At 39.0% G+C, this 20,966-nt stretch overlaps 3 protein-coding genes, 1 non-coding gene and 1 pseudogene across 5 annotated transcripts; 4 read left to right on the top strand and 1 right to left on the bottom strand.

Moving 5' to 3' along the window:
* Positions 1–1,267: 1,267 nt before the first annotated feature.
* On the top strand, positions 1,268–3,774 carry LOC111495284 (berberine bridge enzyme-like 18). Its single transcript, XM_023145253.1, has 2 exons — positions 1,268–2,138; positions 3,038–3,774. The coding sequence occupies exons 1-2, from the start codon at positions 1,268–1,270 to the stop codon at positions 3,772–3,774; spliced, it is 1,608 nt and encodes a 535-aa protein (XP_023001021.1).
* Positions 3,775–5,331: 1,557 nt separating this feature from the next.
* LOC111495223 (berberine bridge enzyme-like 27) lies at positions 5,332–8,232 on the top strand. The gene is made up of 2 exons (XM_023145167.1): positions 5,332–6,245; positions 7,335–8,232. Exons 1-2 carry the CDS (start codon positions 5,369–5,371, stop codon positions 8,141–8,143), a joined length of 1,686 nt encoding a protein of 561 aa, XP_023000935.1. The 5' UTR covers positions 5,332–5,368; the 3' UTR covers positions 8,144–8,232.
* Positions 8,233–9,954: 1,722 nt separating this feature from the next.
* On the top strand, positions 9,955–17,246 carry LOC111495222 (annotated as a pseudogene).
* On the top strand, positions 12,423–12,558 carry LOC111495853. Its single transcript, XR_002720376.1, has one exon. It is a non-coding gene; the product is annotated as a small nucleolar RNA Z247 (small nucleolar RNA).
* Positions 17,247–18,748: 1,502 nt separating the features above from the next.
* LOC111495361 (patellin-4) lies at positions 18,749–20,656 on the bottom strand. 2 transcript variants are annotated; one of them, XM_023145357.1, is made up of 3 exons: positions 20,567–20,656; positions 19,545–20,485; positions 18,749–19,459 (listed from the first exon to the last, which is right to left on the bottom strand). In XM_023145357.1, exons 2-3 carry the CDS (start codon positions 20,469–20,471, stop codon positions 18,938–18,940), a joined length of 1,449 nt encoding a protein of 482 aa, XP_023001125.1. In that variant the 5' UTR covers positions 20,472–20,485; positions 20,567–20,656; the 3' UTR covers positions 18,749–18,937. The 2 variants fall into 2 exon arrangements, with proteins under 2 accessions (XP_023001125.1, XP_023001124.1); XM_023145356.1 differs by having other exon boundaries at positions 20,562–20,649.
* Between the last annotated feature and the right edge of the window lie 310 nt (positions 20,657–20,966).

The raw sequence follows: 20,966 nt of genomic DNA, 5'->3' as shown, positions 1-20,966 counted from the left end.
AAAAAAAAAAAAAAAAAAAAAAAAAAAAAAAAAAAAAAAAAAAAAAAAAAAAAAAAAAAAAAAAAAAAAAAAAAAGTAAATCCCTTATGATACACTAGATCTGACTCGCTATTGATTGGGTGAATAGATCTGTCATTTCTTGAAATCTCTCCCTTGATTCAAAATTGTGGTGTAACAAGTGGAGAGAGCTGAGACTCTCCTTTTTTCTTCTCATGTAAATTATTTATTTATTATTTTAAAAAATAAATTCCTTAGTATAGGTTTGACAAATCTCGTTGTTTCAACATCCAAATGCATGAGAAATAGTCAAATGAAAATAATAATAATAATAATAATAATAATAATAAAAATTATGAATAATTAAAATAATTATCAATCTTTTCTACCTTATCATAAACTAAAATAATGATGCCATTGAAAGCAACTAAATTCATAAATAATTACCGACTTTATAAAGCTTAAAAGAGACTTAAGCTTCTATAATCTCGTTATAATGTTTGTTGATAACATTACGAGTATCTTTGCAATGGAACTAGAGTGTTAGAGAGACTCCATCCCTCGAGCGTAGGATGTCAGTCGAGATGAACGATTTTTGTGAGATCCAACATCAGTTGAGGAGGATAACAAAATATTTTTTACAAAGGTGTGGAAACCTCCCGTATCAAACACATTTTAAAAACCTTGGGAGGAAGCTCAAAATGGAAAATCCAAAGAGAACAATATCTACCGGCGATGACCTTGGACCATTACAATTGGTATTAGAGCTAGACACCAAGCAGTGTACCAACAAGGACGATGAGCCCTGAAAGGGGTAGACACTGGGTGGTCTGCCAATGAAGACGTGGGCCCCGAAGGGAATGGATTGTGAGATCCCATATCGGTTGGAAGGATAACATAACCTTTTTTTGTAAGGGTGTGGAATAACGACGGGCTTGGACCATTACAATTGATATTAGAACTAAACATCAGGCGGTGTACCAGACGGGCTTGGACCATTACAATTGGTATTAGAACTCAACACCAGGCGATGTACCAACAAGGACGCTGAACCCTGAGGGGGTGGACACCAGGTGGTTTGCCAGTGAGGACGTTGGGCTCCGAAGGGAGTTGATTGTGAGATCCCATATCGGTTGGAATGATAACGGAACCTTTTTTGCAATATAAGCTAGCAATAGTTCGTTTGGATGATGGAAGGTGGCTAGAATTTTTGCATCTTCTTATGTATAAATAGAGGAACTTTGGAATCACAAAATCATCAAGCCCAACCATGAATAAGATCCCTCTAACCCTAATCTTTATTATTGTTCTATCTTCATCACCATTATGGGCTTCTCCATCTCTCCACAAACATCAACACTTTCTTCATTGCCTCTCACACCATTCTCCACACACTTATCCCATCTCCAAGCTAGTTTACACTCCCATAAACTCTTCATATTCACCTGTTTTGAACTTCTCCATTCGAAACCTCATATTCTCAAACCCTCAAACACCAAAGCCACTCCTCATCATAACACCCTCACACATTTCCCACATACAAGCAGCCATCGTATGCTCCAAAGCCCATGACCTACAAATCCGAACACGAAGCGGTGGTCATGATTTCGAGGGTCTTTCTTATGTCGCCAATCAACCATTCATCATCGTTGACCTAATAAATCTAAGGTCCATTAATGTCGACGTTCAAACCAACACGGCATGGGTTCAATCAGGAGCTACTCTGGGTGAGCTTTATTATAGAATTGGTGAGACAAGTCGGAGCTTGGCGTTCCCGGCGGGGATTTGTCCGACGGTGGGGGTTGGTGGGCATTTCAGTGGCGGTGGATATGGGTTGATGCTGAGGAAATATGGGCTTGCAGCTGATAATGTGGTGGATGCTTATTTGGTTGATGCTAATGGGAGGGTTCATGATAGAGAGTCGATGGGGGAGGATTTGTTTTGGGCCATTAGAGGGGGCGGCGGAGGGAGCTTTGGAATTGTGGTGGCGTGGAAGGTCAAGTTGGTTATGGTTCCGGCGGTTGTGACCATGTGCTCGACGAATAGAGATGTGGAGGACGATGCAATCAAGCTAATACACCGGTGGCAATATGTGGCTAACCAATTGGATGATAATCTTTTCCTTGGCATCCTTTTGACTGGTATTGTTTATGAGTTATTTTTTCTTTCTTTTCTTTGGAAAATATGATCCTTAAATTAATATTATAATGTCAAGCAAACCACACGAAATAGTTTTAATTATATTGAAATTTGTTTGTTTTTATTTCAATTACTTCCCGGCTTCCTTCAACGGTTTAAGACGCATATTCTAAGGAGAGGGTCATACCACCTAGTGTCTAGCCCTTCAAAGGTTTAAAATTGTTTGATAGGGAGAAGTTTCCACCCCTTATAAGGAATGCTCTGTAGAAATGTCCTCATTGGTACGCAGTCAGGTGTCTGGCTCTATACCATTTGTAACAACTCAAACTCATTGTTATCGATATTGTCTTCTTTGCCTTTCCATTAAGGGCTTTCCCTCAAAGTTTTAAAACGAGTCTACGAGGGAGAGGTTTCCACACCCTTAAAATAAACATTTTATTTCCCTCTCCAACTGAGGTGAGATCTCATAATATATTTATATTTATATATAAAAAGTGAGTCAAGTGGGAATTTGGGCTGAGTCAAGGGCAAGATCGAGGATGGAGAATATATCCTCTTCACCGACCCCTTTTCGTTAACAAATAGGTATTTCTCTTCATTCATTCTCCCCTTCCTAGTTTAAATTAGGTTAAACAATGATTCTCTGCTCTGTTTAGGGCAGGTCCACTCAAAGCCCTAACATTGATGGTTAAATCGACATCTCCTACATAAATATGTATGAAAAAAATAAATATAAAATAATAGTCCATATGGACGAAAAAGTTATTAATTAACCTTTAACCGATCTAACTCCTATTTCAATCTATAAACTTTTCTAAAATGAGTTCTTTTTTTCTTAAATCACGAAGAACGTAAAATTTTGAATAATATGAACTCAATTCTTACTGATTTATATATGTAGGTGGGAATTTTTCGACTCGAGAAGGCATAACGAACCCAACAGCCACATTCTTCTCTTTATATCTCGGAAAGCTAGACGAGCTTATAACCATATTAAAAAACAACTTTTCGGAATTAGGTTTAACAAAAAAAGACTGTGTAGAATCGAGTTGGATCCAATCAACCCTAATAGCGTCTACAGGGGTTCAAACCTTCGAGCCCTTAGAAGCTTTACTCAATAGAACACCCCCGACCATCGAAAGCACCAAATTCAAATCCGACTACGTCAAGGACCCAATTCCCGAGGCGACAATCGAGGGCATATGGCAAAGATTAAAAGCTCAAGACATAGAAGTTCCACAAATCCTATTCATTCCTTATGGAGGTAGAATGAGCCAAATTTCAGAGTCCGAAACTCCATTTTCACATAGAGCTGGAAATCTCTACAAGATTGGATATGCTGTATCATGGAAAGAACAAAGTTTAGATGCAAAGAACAAGCACATAAATTGGATACGAGAGGTGTATGAATACATGACTCCTTTTGTTTCAAAATCACCAAGGGCTGCCTATGCCAATTATAGAGATCTTGATATTGGTACCAATAATAAGTATGGCAAGACAAGCTACGAGCAAGCCAGCGTTTGGGGCATGAAGTACTTTGGTAACAATTTTAATAGGCTTGTGTATGTTAAAACTAAGGTGGATCCTCATGATTTCTTTAGGCATGAACAAAGTATACCCGTAAAACTTGCTTGATATTAGCTTCGAAAGTGTTTCAAACTATGATTTCAAACCCTATTGATGTAATAAAATAAGGGGTTTTGAGTAGCTTATATTAGTCACTTTGTTTTAACGATCATTCAAATCTGGTTTTTTTGTTATTAGGATAGGTGAATTATTATGGATCCATCCCCCGAAAGAACCGGACATGATAATTTTTCATCATCCGGCTCGAGCACAAATCAAACGAACCAACTGGATGCAGATAAAAAATCGCTATCTTATCCAAGCATATATAAAATAAATGATTGATTCCATGTAAGAAAAAATTTAGCAGATTCTGTTTTCCAGAGTTACAATTATCCATTGCACCGAATTCAGTTCTTACAGATAACAGATAAATGCTCAATACCCAAGTAGGCTTACAAAGTTGATAATGTTCAAGTGCTTTCTGGGTCGTCTCAGACCTTGCGATGGGGCTTTAGCCCCCAAAAAAAATTCGGCTTACGGTAATCAAATCGAAGTATTAATTTTGTGTTTATTACTCCATCACTTCTTTGATTTTTTTACCCAAAGTAATTATTCTTGGAACCAAATTTTATTAGAAATTTGTGAAAAGAAAAAAAAGTTAAAAGATTTGTTAAAGATCACTAATGAGATAATACATTTAAATATATATAACATAATCTGAATTATGGAATTATGGACTAAAATAATTTAAAATTTGGTTAAAAAATTGGATAGTTGAGATATCAAATTTCTTTTTTAAAACATTTTTTAATCAAAAGATTTGTTTGAATATATTATCTTTCCAATCCAAGATTCTATTTTTCTTTTCTTTTTTTAAATAAATAATTTTAACTTTTTGGCCAATAATGGCTATTTAATTAAGTGATGAATATTTTATTAATTAAGCTATTACAATTGAAGTCACATATAGACAAGAGCAATAATGATTCAAAATAAGTATATCAATTATGCATAATTAATTCATAATATTTATAATTAATTTAAATGAGAGTGATTTTTTTAAAATATTTAAAATAATTAATAATTTTAACAATCGTACCTTCATTTTTGGTGGCTGAAGTCGTAGAAACTCCAAAATCGAGTGAGAAGAATGTTTGAATGTCAAATTTATATTCTAAATTTTGATCAGAATCCAGATGATAAAGTATTATTAAAACAACACAATATTATTTTCTCTCTAATATTAAATTATAAATTTAGTCTAATAGTAATGCCTCCCGAAAATTCAATATTTGATGGCATCAACATTCCCTTACATCCCTTCTGTCATGACCACGTTACCTACTTTTGTCTCGAAGCGCTTTTAAGAGTAAAGAACACGAGTCATTTCAACATGTTTTATCCTCAGTGTATGATTTCTAGAAAAAATTGAAGTAAAACACTGACATAAGATTTATCCGAGCTAAGTACTTGTCTTTCAATTCTTTCAAGTTTTTCTTAACAATCATATTCTTAAAATCTCTCATTTGAATGTAGTATCGGTTTGTTCATGTATGTGTGTTTTACTTGAGCTTCCTTGTTGATTATCTCCAAATGATATCGTACTCGGAAACCACTATAAATAGTAAAGCTTTCAAGCACAAAAACCTCCAACCTAGCCATGAAATCTTCTCCATTAACCCTTCTTTCACTTACCTTTATTGTTCTATGTTCATCTTCCTTATGGGCTGCACCTTCTTCCAACCAAAACAAGGACTTTCTTCAATGTCTTCTCCATCATTCTCCAGACACTCACTCCATAACCAAGCTTGTTTACACTCCCATCAACGCCTCCTATTCATCTCTCTTGAATTTCTCCATTAAAAACCTAAGATTTTCAACGCCCAAAACCCCAAAGCCACTTGCAATCATAACCCCATCAAACATTCACCACATTCAAGCAGCCATCATATGCTCCAAATCCCATGGCCTTCAAATCCGCATTCGAAGTGGCGGTCATGACCTCGAGGGTCTTTCTTATGTCGCCTATGTCCCTTTCATCGTCGTCGATTTGATTAATTTGAGCTTGGTCGAGGTCGATGTCGAGAAAAATACTGCATGGGTTCAGTCCGGGGCGAGTCTTGGTGAACTTTACTATAGAATTGCTGAGAAAAGTCGGACGTTGGCGTTTCCGGCAGGGCTTTGTCCGACGGTTGGTGTTGGTGGGCAGTTTAGTGGTGGTGGGTATGGGATGTTGATGAGGAAATATGGTCTTGCGGCGGATAATGTGGTGGATGCTTACTTGGTTGATGCTAATGGGGAGTTTTTTGATAGAGAGGGGATGGGGGAGGAGTTGTTTTGGGCTATTAGAGGCGGCGGTGGAGGGAGCTTTGGGGTTGTTGTGGCGTGGAAGGTGAAGCTGGTTCCGGTTCCGGCGACTGTAACTGTTTGTGCAACTAGCAAGAGTTTGGTGGATGGTGCAATTAACCTCATTGATAAGTGGCAATATGTGGCTGACAAATTGGATGAAAATTTATTCCTTGGCATCATTTTGGCTGGTATTGTTTCATGGTTTGATTGAGTTGAGTTTGTGTATATTTTTCTTGTTTATTGATGGATTGATATAAGCAACTGCCATAGATATTTTTTAAGCTTTTATTTCGAGCTTCTATTCAAGGTTTTTAAAACGTGTCTGTTAGGAAGAGATTTTCATACCCTTATAAAGAATGATTCGTTCCCCTAGATCTTACAATCCATCTTAGGTTGTTACAGATGGTAACAGAGCTAGACACTGGGCGCCAATGAGGAGGCTGAGTCCCGAAGAGTTTGGACATGAGGCAGTGTGCTAACAAGAATGTTGGGCCTCGTAGGGTGTGGATTGGGGGTCCCACATTGATTAAAGAAGGGAAAGAGTGTCAGCGAAGATGTTGGGCCCCGAAAGGGTGTGGATTATGAGATCCCACATTAATTAATGAGGAGAACGAATCATTCTTTACAAGGGTGAGGCTGAGCCTCGAAGGAGGTAGAAACAAGGCGGTGTGCCATCAAGAACGCTGGCCTCGAAGCATGTGGATTGGGGGGGTCCCACATCGACTGGAGAAGGGAATGAGTGTCAGCGAGGACGATGGTCCCGAAGGGGGTGGATTGTGAGATCCCACATTAGTTAGAGAGAGGAACAAATCATTCTGGGTGAGGTTGAGTCTCGAAGGGGGTGGACACGAGGCGGTGTGCCAGCAAGAACATGACCCAAAGGGTGTGGATTGGAGGGTCCCACACCAATTGGAGATGAGAATGAGTGTCAGTAAGGAGTAAGGACGCTGGATCTCGAAGAAGGTGAATTGTGAGATCCCATATTGGTTAGGGAAGAGAACGAATCATTCTGTACAAAGATGAGGCTGAGCCCTGAAGGGGGATGGACACGAGGCGGTGTGCCAACAAAAACACTGGACCTCGAAGAGCATAGATTGGGGGGTCCCACATCGATTAGAGAAAGAAACAAATGCCAGCGGGTTGGAGTTGGGAGAGGAGAACGAATCATTTTTTATGAGAGTGTGGAAACCAAAGAAAAAGTTTAAAGAAGACAATATCTGCTAGCGGTAGCCTAGTGTCATTACAATTAACGATTTGAGCTCAATTCTTGATGATAGGAGGAGGCAAAACAAACCCTTTAGCTATATTCTTCTCCTTGTTTCTTGGAAAGGCAGACGAGCTCGTGACAATACTAAACAACCCGTTTCCGGAACTGGGTTTATCAAAAGAAGACTGCATAGAAACGAGCTGGATAGAAGCAGCCCTTATAGCAGCCAACGGGTTCCAAACAGGCGAGGTCTTGGAAGCCCTGCTCAATAGATCAGCCCTGATACCACCAATCAACAGCGGCAGAAGCAAAACCAAATCCGACTATGTCAAGGAGCCCATGACTAGAACAGCAATCGAGGGCATGTGGAACAGATCAAAATCTCAAGAAATAGAAAGGGCAAGCCTTGTATTCATCCCATATGGAGGAAAAATGAGTGAAATTTCAGAGTCAGAAATTCCCTTCCCACATAGAGCTGGAAATCGATACGAGATCGATTACATTGTCGGGTGGGACGAGCAAGGCGTGCATGCAGAGAAAAGACACTTAAATTGGATACGAGAGCTTTATAGTTACATGACTCCTTTTGTGTCGAAATCGCCAAGGGCTGTGTATGTCAATTGTAGAGACCTTGACATTGGATCAAATGACATGTATGGACGAACAAGCTACAAGCGAGCACGAGTTTGGGGTTTGAAGTATTTTGGCAACAATTTTGATAGGTTGGTGCATGTCAAGACTGAAGTGGATCCTTATGATTTCTTTAGGCATGAACAAAGCATACCCACTCTTTCCCCCACTAAAGAATTTAGCAAAATAATTGAACAATGTGATGTTTTGTTGGGCATTTATTCTAAAATATGCCCCAACGACCGCTAGGCTCAAGAGAATTGTATTGACAATGAAAAGAATTTCAACATCGTTACTGATTAAAAGCTAATAAAAACATTTGAAAGAACTTAAAGTCACCACATATATCAACAAGTTGCTTCTTCTTTTTCAGCGCCTTAATTATAAGAGCTTCATGGTTAAATGTGTTTTTCTTGGAGCAATTTTATGTTGGGTGACCTCTCGAAAATTTTTCTATGATGCATGTGAGTGAGGATAAAGCATGCTGCAAGAACTCGTATTGGTCCGTGGGGATAATTTTTACTCTAAGAAGCGAGAAATGAGTAAAATGATCAAGTTGCATGGAAATATTGGGATCTTCAAGTGTCAAATCTTTATCTAAATCCTAGACATGAGGCATTACAAATTTGTTTTCGAGAATGATTTTGAAATGGCTTAACTTAATACTATTCTTTTAATGACACGATCAGAATGAACATTGTTAGGTTTAAGTTTAATAATGACTAATTATGGGTATTTTTTGTTTTCCAAAGTTTCTTTCCAATTCTATGTAGTTTAGGTTACATGTTTAAAATTATTCAAACTTGACATGATCGGTTTTATTTGTGGAATGATTCAAATCTCAATCAAATGTTTTTGCCTTGAGATATTTGATCAACAAGTTAATCCGAATTTTACTTTCCCTCATAGTGATTTCTTATGATCAAGGCTAAGTGTTCTTATCTTTTCTTTAGCCAAGGGTTAAATTTCTTTACAATTTTATATAATTTAGGTTACATGTTTAGAATCATTCAAACTTACATGATCGATCTTGTTTGTGAAGTGATTCAAATCTCAAACAAGTACTCTTGCTTAAGATATTCGATTAATCTAAATTTTACTTCCAATATTGTAGTAATTTCTTATCAATATATCTTACGTCCTTTGTTTTAGGTGAGTGATTATTCTAAAGCTCATCCCTTAGCTATCCACTAAACTAATCAAGAGGCTAATGTGGTTTTAAAAGAAATCTATTTTCCTTATTTTTCTCAAAAATTAGTGTCACGGCCAAATTTTCGAGAATTCGAATGTAATCACTCGTACCCTTTTCTCATTCTCAAATATAGTTGAAATGTTGAGTTGCTATGGTCGAACTATGCTCGGTTGAACATAATTTTTTGTGGAAAACACTTGCACTCTTTATTAAGATCAATCGAAAAGAGATTAGATAAGTACTCTATTAGGTTGGGAATTTCTTGAAATAAAAACCTCAATAATGCGGAAGGATATTTATAGTGGGTTTTGAATAGTGATGATATTTAAACATGTTCGAGTCCCTCTAACCTATATTATTTTTAACTCTTGAAAAGAATCCACCCACTAACCACAAATGGAGTGGTTAGAAATGATTACAAACCAACAAATATTTCTTCTAAAAAGCAAAGATCTTGTCATGTTTTTTTTTTTTTTTTTTTATCCCACTCCTTTTATTGGCTTTATCAAGGGGCCATAACAGCATTACTCCATTTCCACTCATCAACTACCAAAAAAAAAACACTATAAATATGGCGTTTTGAATGTCTAAAATGCACGTAACTATGTCTGCCACTATAATGAAAGCCTTGTTTAATCTATCTTCATGATCAGCTACTACTTCAACTACTTCAGCTCACAAACATGATGATGAACCATTTGACTTATATAAAAAATGATAAACAATTTGACTTATATAAAAAATGAAGAACAATTTGACTTACGTTTAAAAAGTAAATAAACAAATAAACAAAAATTTATTCCAAAAAAAACACTATAAATATGGCATTTTAAATACCTAAAATGCATTAAAAAAATGTCTGCTAACGTGATGAACACCTTGTTTATTCTATCTTCATTTCCCGTCTTATGGGCAGCTGCTTTAGCTCACAAACACGAACATTTTCTTCAATGTCTCTCGATACACTCTAAGACATTTCTGAGCTCATATACACTCCAATCAATTCCTCTTATTCTTCCCTTTTGAGCTCCTATGCTCTAAACTCTAGAGTCCCCACCCCCACGACCCCATTCAATCTGCCATGGTTTGCTCCAAAAGCCATGGCTTCCAAATCCGAACACGAAGACGCGGGCACGACGCCAAGGGTCTTTCTTACATCTCCCACCACCTCCGGTTTATCGTCGTTGACCTGAAAAATCTCAACTCCATCACAGTCGACATCGAGAACAACACTGCATGGGTTCAGTCTGGTGCAACCGTAGGTGAGGTCTATTATGAAATTGCTAAGAAAAGTCGAACCCTCGCATTTCCAGCTGGTGTTTGTCCCAGGGTGGGGTTTGGTGGGCACTTGAGTGGCGGTGGCTATGGGTGGTTGATAAGAAAATATGGGCTTATGCTTGCTTGGTGGATGCTCATGGGAAGGTTTTGGATAGGGAGGCGATGGGGGAGGACTTGTTTTGGGCCAATAGAGGCGGCGGTGGAGGGAGCTTTGGGATCGTTGTGGGGTGGAAGGTGAAGCTGGTTGCTGTTCCAGCCATTGTGACAACTTGTCAGCTGGAGAAGAACTTGGACGGATATACAAAGAAGCTTGTATATCAATGGCAATATGTTGCCAACAAAATGGATGAAAATCTACTCCTTGGCGTCAACTTGACGGGTAATTTGCCTTTTACTACTTAGAACTAATCAATCTAATCATTGAAGTTTTATTTTTTTGATTGAGTTATGGTTGCACAAGGATGTCGAGTTCACCCCGGGAGCTAAGATTTTGAGGGAAACCGCCTTGTATTGGGTAGTGAATCTTGTTTGAATGGAGAATAGGGAAGAAGTGGAGAGAGATTTTTATGTGTTACGTGATGGGTCGAGGTGAAGATTATATTTCTCGTGTCTGACCCTACTAAAATCCCTGCTCAGCCCCACCACGTCTTAACGAGGATCCTCTAAAGGTTTTTAAAATGCGTCTGATAAAAGAGGTTTCCACACCCTTATCAAAAAATGTTTCGTTCTTCTCCCCAACTGATGTGGGATCTCACAATCAACACCCTTCGGGGCCCAGCGTCATCACTAGCACTCGTTCCCTTCTCCAATTGATGTGAGACTCCTAATCCACCCCCTTCGGGGAGGGGGGGCTAGCGTCCTCGCTAGCACTCGTTTTCTTCTCCAATCGATGTGAAACTCCCCAATCCACCCCCATCCCCTTTCAGGGTCCAGCATCTTTACTAGCACACCGCCTCGTGTTCATGTTTGGGAGAGATTTCCACTCTTATAAAAAAATACTTCATTTTTCTCCCCAACCGATGTGGGATCTCACAATCCACTCTCCTTCGAGGCCCAATGTTCTCACTGGCACTCGTTCTCTTCTCCAATCAATGTGGGACTTCCCAATTTACCCCCTTTGGGGCGTCCTAACTAGCACATCACCCAATGTCTGGCTCTACAACCCAAGCCCACCGCTAGCAGATATTGTCCTTTCTAGTCTTTCCCTTTCAAGCTTCCCCTCAAAAATTTTAAAACATGTCTATTAGGAATAAGTTTTCACACCTTTATAAAGAATGTTTAGTTCTCCCCTCCAACCAATGTAAGATCTCACATTTTTCGCCCTAACTTGTAGATATTTCTTGTTTCATGTGTTAGAATTGGTCAATCCATTAGAATAGCTTGAAGTTAGTCATGCCATAAGAATAGGCTTACTTCGTTAGTTTCCTATGAAATCGGATCTATTAGTTAATCTTTTGCCAATATAAATAGAATATGTCCTCAATAGTGTGAGGCACAGTTTTGCATAAACTTGATATGGTATCAGAGCCGAAATAAGATCCACGAGATCCATAGCCTCTGCTGTTAAACATGTCAATCCCAATCAACACAATGTCTTCTCCGTCGATCAGTCAGGTGATTAGTGTTAAGCTTACACAAGAAAATTATCTACTGTGGTCTACCCAAATCCTTCCCTACTTGCGTAGCCAAAACCTTGTTGGTTTTGTGGATGGATCCATGCCTGCACCAAGCCAGACGATCGCCGTTGAACCAAGTGAAGAAACAGGGAATCGCAAAATTATCATCAACCCTGAGTTCACAGTCTGGTACCCCCAGGACCAGCTGGTACTCAGCCTCATCAACTCATCAGTCACTGAGGAGGTTCTCAGCACGATGGTTGGAATCACCACTGCACGAGAAGCCTGGATTACGCTGGAGCGACAATTTGCTTCCACATCTCGAGCAAGAGCAATGCAGATCCGTATGGAACTCTCTACTATCCAGAAAAAGGACATGACAATTGCTGACTACTTTCGTAAAGTAAAACATCTTGGTGATACACTTGCTGCCATTGGCAAGCGAATAGAGGATGAAGAACTCATCGCCTACATGCTGCAAGGACTTGGTCCAGATTATGATCCTCTAGTCACAAGCATTACAACCAGAACAGATGTATACACTGTCAGCGACGTGTATGCTCACATGCTGAGCTATGAGATGCGGCACTTGCGTAAGGGTACATTTGAGCAACTTTCATCTGCTAACAATGTCAATAGGATATCCATTCGTGGAGGTGCCAATGGAGGTCGAGGTAGTCGCGGTCGTAGTCGTCAGTTAAATAGTGGTCATGGACAATCAAGGCGTACTGTGAACAATCCTGGACGTCAACCATCAAAGACACAAAGCAGCTCAGGCATTGTCTGTCAGATTTGTGGTAAGCCCAATCACGATGTTTTGCAATGCTGGCACAGATTTGATCAGGCATATCAAGCCGAAAATAATCTCAAACAAGCAGCTTTGGCAACTAGTGGATACACTAGTGACACAAACTGGTATGTTGACACTGGAGCCACAGATCATATCACCAATGACCTAGAGAGGCTTACCACCAGAGAACGCTACACTGGCACCGACCAAATTCAGGTTGCAAATGGCGCAGGTTTGTCTATCTCTCATATTGGGAATTCATTAATTTCTGGTTCATCTCTTGTTCTGAAACATATCCTATATGCTCCTAAAATCAATAAGCACCTAATTTCAGTACAAAGACTAGCATCTGATAATAATGCTGTTGTAGAATTTCACCCAAACTATTTTTTGGTTAAGGACCGAGTCACGAAGAAACTCCTGCTCCACGGTAGATGTAAGAATGGCCTATACGTTCTACCGCATAATTTCAGTCAAGCCTTGCTGACAGCCAAACTTTCGAAAGAACAATGGCACAGAAGGCTAGGGCACCCTGCATCTCCAATTACCATTAGAATTCTACAAGATAATAATTTAGCTATAGATACTAATATTCCCTCTTCCTCAATTTGTAATGCTTGTCAATTAGGGAAAGCACATCAATTGCCATTTGGTTCTTCTCAGCATGTATCTACAGCACCCCTTCAATTAATTCACACTGATGTATGGGGTCCATCCATTGCGTCAGTAAATAATTCCAAATATTATGTTTCCTTTGTTGATGATTTTAGTCGTTATGTTTGGATTTACTTTCTGAGATGCAAATCTGATGTTGAGTCTGTGTTCCTTCAATTTCAAAAACATGTTGAAACTATGCTAAATACCAAAATTCGCTCCGTCCAATCAGATTGGGGGGGTGAATACCATCGGTTACACAATTATTTCAAATCCACAGGCATTGAACATCATATCTCCTGTCCTCACACACACCAGCAGAATGGGTTAGTCGAAAGAAAACACAGACACATTGTAGAAACTGGCCTTGCTTTACTCGCTCAAGCCAACATGCCTCTATCCTACTGGGATGAAGCTTTCAACACAGCTTGCTTTCTTATAAATAGAATGCCCAGCCGAACCATACAACAAGACACACCACTTCATAAATTGTTTGGTAAAAGTCCAGACTACTCCATGCTTAGGGTGTTTGGCTGTGCTTGCTGGCCTAATTTAAGGCCTTACAACAACAAGAAACTGAGTTTCAGAACTACTAGATGTATATTCTTGGGTTATAGTTCTTCTCATAAGGGATATAAATGCTTAAATAGAAGTACAGGACGTATTTACATCTCTAGAGACGTAGTTTTCGATGAAAATATTTTTCCTTTTGAAGAATCTAAGCCACCAAACAAAACCACAAATCCACATCATCCTGTTCTACTTCCAGCCTTAGCCAAACTTGCTAGTTTTTACACTGAAAATGCTCTTACAGATATTGAACCAGTTGTTAGTAATTCCCATATGAATGATGGTCAAACTGATAATATTGCTAGTGACAACTTGTCTGGTGTCAGCTTATCTTCTGCAGATAATACAAGAAGTTCAGAGGAAATTGCAGAATATGAAGCTGAGAGCAGTTCGATCAATGCTCAAAACCAAACTCATGAACATGTGTCTGATCAACCAACTGAAGCAGCTAGTCAACATCCAATGCGAACAAGGTTGAGAAATAACATTGTACAAGCTAAACAATTCACTGATGGAACTATCAGATATTCAGAAACCTCAAGAAAATTCGCAAGCGCTGTAACTATCACAACTCCGATCATAGAGACTGCTACTGAACCTCGAAACCTGCAGGAAGCCATGCAACATCCAAGATGGAGAGGAGCAATGAATGATGAGCTCTCAGCGCTAAAACGAAATGCCACTTGGGATCTAGTTCCACCCAAACCTGGAATAAATCTCATTGATAGTAAATGGGTGTATAAAGTGAAAAGAAAAGCAGATGGGTCAGTTGAAAGATTAAAAGCAAGATTAGTTGCCAAAGGATTCAAGCAAAGATTTGGTGTTGATTACACTGATACTTTTAGCCCTGTGATCAAACCGTCAACAATCAGGGTCATTCTTTCGCTAGCAGTAACCAAGGGCTGGAATATGAGACAAGTTGATATCCAAAATGCATTTTTGCATGGAATTCTGAAAGAGGAAGTGTACATGCGACAACCACCAGGATTTCAAGACTCAGCCAAACCAAAGAATTACATATGCAAGCTCAAGAAAGCCCTTTATGGCCTGAAACAAGCCCCAAAAGCTTGGCATTCAAGGTTGACTGGAAAACTTATTGAGTTAGGCTTCAAGGCTTCAGTAGCTGATTCATCTCTTTTTATTCTCAAAAACAGAGAGATAACTATCTATATGCTCATCTATGTTGATGATATAATTATTGTGAGCTCCTCTGATCAAGCAACCGAAAGGTTGATTCAGAAATTGAAAATAGATTTTGCAGTAAAAGATTTGGGTGATCTTGAGTATTTTCTGGGTATTGAAGTCAAGAAAACACGAGATGGTATCATACTGTCACAGAGACGATATGCTTTAGATTTGTTGAAAAGAGTAAACATGGAAAAATGCAAACCTATGTCTACACCAATGAGTTCTGCTGAAAAATTATTCAGAGAACAAGGAATACCCTTATCAGCTGAAGAACAATTCAAATACAGAAGTACAGTGGGAGCACTACAATATTTGACAATGACTAGGCCTGATTTGGCATTTGCTGTCAATAAAGTGTGTCAATATCTTCATACACCTACTGATGCTCATTGGGGTGCTGTGAAGAGAATTCTTCGTTATGTTAAAGGCACACTAGCATTAGGAGTGAAAATTCAGAAATCAACCATGATGTTGTCGGGGTTTTCTGATGCTGATTGGGCTGGTTGTCCCGATGATCGACGTTCAACTAGCGGCTTTGCTGTATTTCTTGGAGCAAATCTAATCTCATGGAGTTCCAGAAAACAGGCTACAGTGTCAAGATCAAGCACCGAAGCAGAATACAAGGCCATTGCGAATCTTACTGCAGAAATGATTTGGATCAAGTCATTACTGAAGGAACTGGGCGTGTATCAATCAAAGGCTCCTCGCCTCTGGTGTGACAACCTCGGAGCTACATATTTAACTTCAAATCCAGTATTTCATGCTAGAACGAAACATATTGAAGTTGATTTTCATTTTGTTCGAGAACAAGTAGCACGTAAAGCAATGGAAGTTCGGTTCATTTCATCAAGTGATCAAGTAGCTGATATCCTGACAAAACCACTGTCTAAAACTCCTTTTACTACACATTGTAACAATCTCAACATGTACAAGACTTGTTGGGATTGAAGGGGACTGTTAGAATTGGTCAATCCATTAGAATAGCTTGAAGTTAGTCATGCCATAAGAATAGGCTTACTTCGTTAGTTTCCTATGAAATCGGATCTATTAGTTAATCTTTTGCCAATATAAATAGAATATGTCCTCAATAGTGTGAGGCACAGTTTTGCATAAACTTGATATCATGTTCCACCAAACATGAAAGGAGAGATTTTAACATGAAGCCCTTAGAAATAATGATATCCCATAATCCTTCACAAAAATCATTGCACAATGTTTGAATTTAAACTCAAGTTCTTGATGATAGGTGGGAATCCAACTCAAGGAGCAAAACCAAATCAAAAGGCAACATTCTTCTCTTTATTTCTTGGAAACTCACACCAACTCATTGCAACCATGAACACAACATTCCCTCAATTGGGGTTAACAAAGAACAATTACAAACAAACAAGCTGGATACAATCAACCCTCCTTGCAGCAGGCTTCACAAACGAAGACCCCTTGGAATTTTTGCTATCCAAAACATCTTTCAACACCGTCGCCTACAAAATCAAATCCGACTACGTCAACAAACCCATCTCCAAGCATGCATTCAAGGGGATTTGGGACAGATTGAAGTCTCCAAAAATGGAATCTGCACAGCTTTTGTTGTTCCCATATGGTGGAAGAATGAGCAAAATTCGTACGTGGGAGACTCCTTTTTCACATAGAGCTGAGTTTATGTACAAAATCTCGTACGTTGTGGGGTGGGCAGAGCAAAGCAGGGAGGCAAATGAGAGGAATTTGAATTGGATTCGTGAATTTTATGAGTATGAGTCCTTTTGTTTCGACCTCGCCCAGGGCTGCCTATGATAATTACAGAGATCTTGACATTGGAATGAACAATGAGTATGGAAGCACGAGCTACGAGGAAGCTCGTGTTTGGGGGGGGAATGTACTTTGGGGATAATTTCAAAAGGCTTGTGCGTGTTAAGAACAAGGTTGATCCTTTAAATTTCTTTAGGCATGAGTAGAGTGTCCCTCCTCTCGCACTGTCATAGGCTTAATTCTCTCGTTTGTATGGAAGAATAAGAGGTTGTGTGAAGTTTGTTGTGTTTTAATGCATGACTTGCTTTTGCTTTTGAATCGACTCATTGGTCCTTGATTTAATAACATAAGCTTAGTGCTAGATGGATGTCTGGGATTCGGAATCTGGATTCAACCCGGATGACCTCGGTATTCTTTTGTGAATAGTTATGTTACCTATAAATTATATGTAATGACTCATGCCCAGGATACGAAATTTGGATTCAACCCTAATGCCCTCGGTATTCTCCTGCCATATAATCACATTACTTATTAATTATATGTAACGATTCATGCCCAGAATTTGGAATCCGGATTCAACTCTGATGACCTTGGTATTCTCCTCCGATATAGTTACGTTACTTATAAATTATAGGTAGCAACTTATGCCCAGGATTCAGAATTCGGATTCAACCCTGATGACCTCGTTATTCTCTTGTGATATAGTCATGTTACCTATAGATTATATGTAACGACTCATGCCCAGGATTCGTAATTTGGATTCAATCCTGATGACCTCGGTATTCTCCTACGTTATAGTCACGTTACTTATAGATTATATGTAACGACTCATGCCTAGGATTCAGAATCTGGATTCAACCCTGATAACTTCACCATTCTCCTGTGACATAGTCACACTACCTATAGATTAGATGTGTTAAGAATGAGAAACATAAGTGGGATCGAAAGTGCAATCTTCATTAATGTTTACAACGTTTAAATAGAATACAAGCTACAAAAGGGAAAATATACTATTAACTAAATCTTGAAAATAAGATAAAAGTACTAACTATACACAGTTAGTGAATCTAATGACCTCGGCATTCTCTTGTCTGTCTCATGGTCATGTTAACTATCCCTCGCTTCTGAAGAGTCCACAGGCTAACATGTGTTAGACTATCTCCATAGGCTAACACGAGTCATTCCAACATGTTTTGTTCTCATTTCTATGTATCTCAGAAAAAATTCTAAGAGATGACCCAACATAAAAGTCAACTACATCATTATAGAGTTTCTACGATTGATTAGAGAAAAAAGTAACCTTCAAAAGAGAAGAAAAGATTGTCCATCAGTGTGGCATCTGATTCACCGAATATGATACTGATTCACTGACTATGATACTTTAGTTAGATATTAGAGAAAATGAGAAAGAAATTACAAAATAACATATCTATTTGAGAATTGACTCAAGATTTTTATATCCCTTTTGATTAAGATGCGAAAAAGTTGAACCTCGCTAACTGCGGGATCTCCAAGTTGGGGTCATTGTAAATATGTCCTTTCGGTCAATGGCTCACACCACCTTGGCCTCTACAAGATGTCGAGCTCAATCACACCACCTTGGCCTCTACAATGGCTCACACCTCGGCCAAGATGTCGAGCTATTGACTCAATTTCCTTCCTCCTTCCTTGAAGCATGATTGGATCTGGGGCCTTTTGTCATTCTTAAGTCATGATAGCATTTGAGCCTTGACTTATGTCAAAGGCCATGTTGAGTTCTTGATTTATTAAAACAAAGAATCAAACAATCAAGAACAAATAATACATAAACACCATTCAGAAACACAAAACTCTAAGAAAATTATTCATTAGAACAAAGAATCAAGAACAAATAAATAAAATACATAAACTCCTGTAAGAACACAACAAAAGAACTTCAAACAAATATAAAATCACAAGAATTATCCTGCAAAAGAATACGTCTCTCTCTCTCAAATCTCTATAATAAAAGTTGTATGAACACAAAACAATCACTCAATCTTCTTCGTCTTGAATCGATACAAAACCCTCTTCTTCTTGTTCGAAACATTCTCCACTGTCAGCACAATCTTCCCTGCCTCACTGTTCCTAAAACTGTTCCTCACCGGTTCTTCACTTCCACTCATCTTCTTCCGCTTCTGCACAATAATCGTGTACGACCCTTCATCTGACGGCACAAATTCCTCTTTATAATTCACTTCCCAACCCACCACCGTCAGATCCCAGATCACTTGGCTCTCCCCCTGACCTGCCGGAATTTCAATGGACGCCGTCGACCCTGCCTTCAGGTTCAGCTCTGAAACGCCGCCGTCTTCTGGGGTGAACTCGCCGTCGTTTTCTCTCTTGAAACCGCCGTATTGAACGGGGATTTCCTCTGCTGGAATGTACTTTAAAAGGGTTTCGGTTACTTTTGCTGGACGAGCTACTACGATCTTGCTCTTGGTTCTTTGAGTTAAGAATGGCGAAAGCAGAGCGTTCAGCGCGTAGTACCAAAATGGAACATTGATGAATATCTGGAATTCCAATAAGAACACAATAAGAAGAAATTCAAACTTAAACAGCTAATGAAAATCACTGCAAAATGATATCAAAACTTACATTCTTGGCGACAAATTCAGGGTAATTGTCCTGTAAAATTGCGACGGCTTGTTTGGTGGCGATTCTGAGCTCTTTCTTAACGGGTCCAGGGGAGTTCTTCAAATCGTTAATCTGAAGCAGAGAAGAAACCCCACCAGGTTTCAGATCGAGCTTTTGAATCCCTTTCTCCATAACTTGGAATCTCCATCTTAAGAACTGCTCTGTTTTCTCCTCTGTTCCGAACGTTTTCTGGTAAAGATCTTCGTTTTCGAAAACTCCGAAGACATTGTAGCAAACTGGGTGTCCTTCACGATCGACGCCGTTCATGAGCGCTGCAGAATCCAAATCGGAGGGGAATTCCTCTTTCAAGATGGAATCGATGTTGGATTTCTTCCGCCATGAAAGGGTTTTGTGAAGCATTTCGTATGCTTCATTCACTTTGAATTCTCTTGCTCTTAAGAACTTCAAGAGTATCACATCAGTGGCCTCTGTTCCTCTGCTTGGTAACAGAGGAACCCCCCAAAGAGAAACTTCCATTATCTCCTCGTTGATTTTCTGGGTTCGTTCTTCGTTGTTCTTCTCCTCTGGTTTTTGCTCTGTTTGTTCAATGGATTGCTCTGTTTCTTCAATGGGTTGCTCTGCTTCTTTCTCCTTTTTAATGGGTTCATCTTCTTTGAAGAGATTATTCCCAAGAATGGCTTCTTCGAGTTTGGATTTAAGTTCAGCTAAAGCTTTCTTCTCGAATTCCTTCAAATCAGAGAGATGGTTGCTTTCTTCTTTGTAAGAAGAGCTCTTATCAATGGCGGATGGCTTCAACGCTTCATCTTCAACAGTCTTCACAGCGCTTTTTTCTTTCTTTTCCTCTTCAATAACAACCTTCTTCGGCTCATCTGGAACCTCCACAGCCGCCATTGAAGCACCTTCAAGCTTAACAACCTCCACAGTCATGGCGGATAATCAAACTGCAAACCAAATCCAAAACAAAATTAACAAAACAGAGTAAAACAAAGAACAAATTAAAAGAACAAAAACGATTACCTTACCCACGCCGAATCCAAATTCTCTCTGCACTGAAGAAGAGGATTGATTGATTAGGTTTTGAATTGATGAATTGGACACGATGAAGTTGCAACGGTTATATATGGAAGTAATCTAATTTTAATTATTTTAAAAAATTGAAAGACAAAATTAAGAGTGCCCCACCAACGGTCACATACCTGTATCCAACGCAGAGTAGCCGTTGGGAATTTTTCTTTTTCTTTTTTTTTTTTTAATCACGGATGAGCTATGCTAGCCTGGAGGCCAGCAATTTCGGCTCTAATTGAGATCGCTTTGGGACCCACTGATCTTCGAATTGGACGGATCAGATGAGGCTGGATTCTGGTTGGAAAGACACCTGGCTTTAATTTATTGGAATCATATCATAATAATAATAATAATAAT

Source organism: Cucurbita maxima, unplaced genomic scaffold, assembly GCF_002738345.1.
Source record: "Cucurbita maxima cultivar Rimu unplaced genomic scaffold, Cmax_1.0 Cma_Scf00021, whole genome shotgun sequence".
In the NCBI taxonomy this organism is placed as follows: Eukaryota; Viridiplantae; Streptophyta; class Magnoliopsida; order Cucurbitales; family Cucurbitaceae; genus Cucurbita; species Cucurbita maxima.
This window is presented reverse-complemented; position numbering and strand designations above follow the sequence as displayed.